Consider the following 2,148-nt stretch of genomic DNA (forward strand, 5'->3'; position numbering starts at 1 on the left):
ACCTGGCTCATAACACACACACACACACACACACACATACACACATACAATTTCATACCTTTAGAAGTTTTCTGCTGGTAGAATTTATAGGCCAAATATATACTGAAAGCTTACAGATGGTTACCTTAAAAAATTGTTGGTAAGTTAAGTTTTGATATATACTGGATTTCTGGAGGCAAAGCCATCATCTACTTTCAATCCCAAGCATAGGCTCTGTGCAACCTTGCCTTAAAACTATTAAAAACACAAAAGCCTAACAAAAAATCAAAAATGAAATATTTATTACCGCATTTTGTGACTTAACACTTTTTTTTTTAACATAACGTCACAGTCCTCATACAAGTATTTTAATGTAAATTTGACAAAGCTTAAAGGTAACAGCATTTTCTTCTAGTGAGGAACACGTGCTGAGAAAAGAAGAATTCATGGACATACAATACCAATTCCACAGCAGATCTGATACTAGCAAAAACATTCTTTTTTTTTTTTCAATTGAGGTAAACACATAGAATATCTAACATGAAACAATTAATAGACCGAACTCTGTACGAAGTTTGTTACAGTATTCTCTTGCTCCTTTTTATCCCCCAAGCTTTGAGTTTCTGATAAAGTCCTAGTTCTGGTACTATGACCATTAATAACTTTTTTGTGTGTTGAGGAAAGCTGCCCAACTTAAGATTGTTTTGTCCACAGCCAAGGCTTAGAACTCCTGGAAGAAGCTCCTGCTCTGTCTTTAAATCTTCATTGGCAAGCTCTTTGAAGAAGAGTCCCCCAAAATAATAATAAGAATTGGCTTATGAAGCACAAACTATAAAGATCTGTTTGAAACTAAAGGACACATTTATGGAGGAACAAAGGCCGGGCATGAAAACACATTCTTGAAGCCGGAGTCCGAGGGATGAGGTTCAGCCAAACGTTCACCAAGGTCTCCAGCGTGGTTCTTTTCTCATTGGCCCAACAGGTTTAAAATATACCACAGTCTCTCCTGGATAGTGAATTCACTGATGAACCAAAACAGTCATTCTTTTGGGAACAACACACATAGTGTGGAAAACAAGGATATATTTTTTTTTTCTCTTCTAAAACTATTTGAGGCAACATAACGGAGTGATCAACAGAAATGTACAAGTTTAACTTAGTTCCTATGTTTATACTACAGTAGTTATAACTCTCGGAGTCTTTTTCCAGAGGATCTTTACATGGACAGCATTGTCTCAGTGAGCCCATGATTTCACATTTGTGTTCTTGTCTCATTGGTCCTCTGTTGCTTGATGAAAAATGACAAAAAGTAAAAAATAATCACAGCTGTCTGGAATTTCATATTGAGTGTCAACATCTGGTCAAAGTTCAGAAAGTCTTAAAATAGTTTTTGCGTGTGTTTCCTTTTCCCTTGAGTTCCCTTATACTACTGGGCATGAATGTCCATAACCTGTCCACCAACATTAGGATCTACAGAATTTAACATTGTGGGACTCTGTGCTGACATAGTCATTCCAGGGTGGGTAGGGGGTCCTCCGTGCATCATCATGGCTGGGTGGTGGGGATGGCTTGGCAAATATGAATGCATTGGGGGTCCATGTCTTAATTGAGTAGGGTGTGGGGTCATCTGGGGAGGAGTGTAACTTGGCTGTGCCATACTCATTCCCATAGGACCACCCTGAGAAACGTACTCCCCTGGCATGCTCTGCAAACCTGAAAAGAGAGAGGCAAAAAGAAAGCAGGTCAAATTCCTAAACATTTTTATACTTTACCCATCAAAGATGAAAAGAAAAAAAAAAAAACAACAGACACTGCAAATCTTATATCTAAATTTAGCTGCAGATTCTTGCCAATGTTTGCAGACATTCAAATTGTAGTTTGCATTTAATTTCATCGCACAGCAGTATAATGCAACACAACAGAACTAAATATTTAATGCAACTAAATGTCATAAAGTGGAACTGTTTTTCAAAATGGTATTCAGTACATTTCTTTGATAAATGCAATAAGAATATAAATTCTAAGTCGAGTTTTATCAGTTAACTGTTGATATATCATTTTTTTTCCTTTGTTGCATTTCTAAAAATGGAAAAAATTATAAATATTAAAATAAAGTTGACATCTTATCATATCTATATTTCTTCATGAAAAATTTATTATACAAAACAT

General features: G+C 35.9%; 1 protein-coding gene across 8 annotated transcripts in view; it reads right to left on the reverse strand.

The window, feature by feature from the left end:
* Positions 1-264: 264 nt before the first annotated feature.
* MEIS2 (Meis homeobox 2) overlaps positions 265-2,148 on the reverse strand; it is a 220,396-nt gene continuing 218,512 nt past the window's right edge. For 4 of the 8 annotated variants that reach the window (XM_043471417.1, XM_043471414.1, XM_043471415.1 and 1 more), the window contains one exon: positions 265-1,692. In XM_043471417.1, coding sequence (XP_043327352.1) covers positions 1,406-1,692 — 287 coding nt within the window. In that variant the 3' untranslated portion in view covers positions 265-1,405. The remainder of the gene's footprint in view (positions 1,693-2,148) is intronic. The other 4 variants (XM_043471420.1, XM_043471418.1, XM_043471421.1 and 1 more) reach the window with 1 other exon arrangement.

Source organism: Cervus canadensis, chromosome 6, assembly GCF_019320065.1.
Source record: "Cervus canadensis isolate Bull #8, Minnesota chromosome 6, ASM1932006v1, whole genome shotgun sequence".
Lineage (NCBI taxonomy): Eukaryota > Metazoa > Chordata > Mammalia > Artiodactyla > Cervidae > Cervus > Cervus canadensis.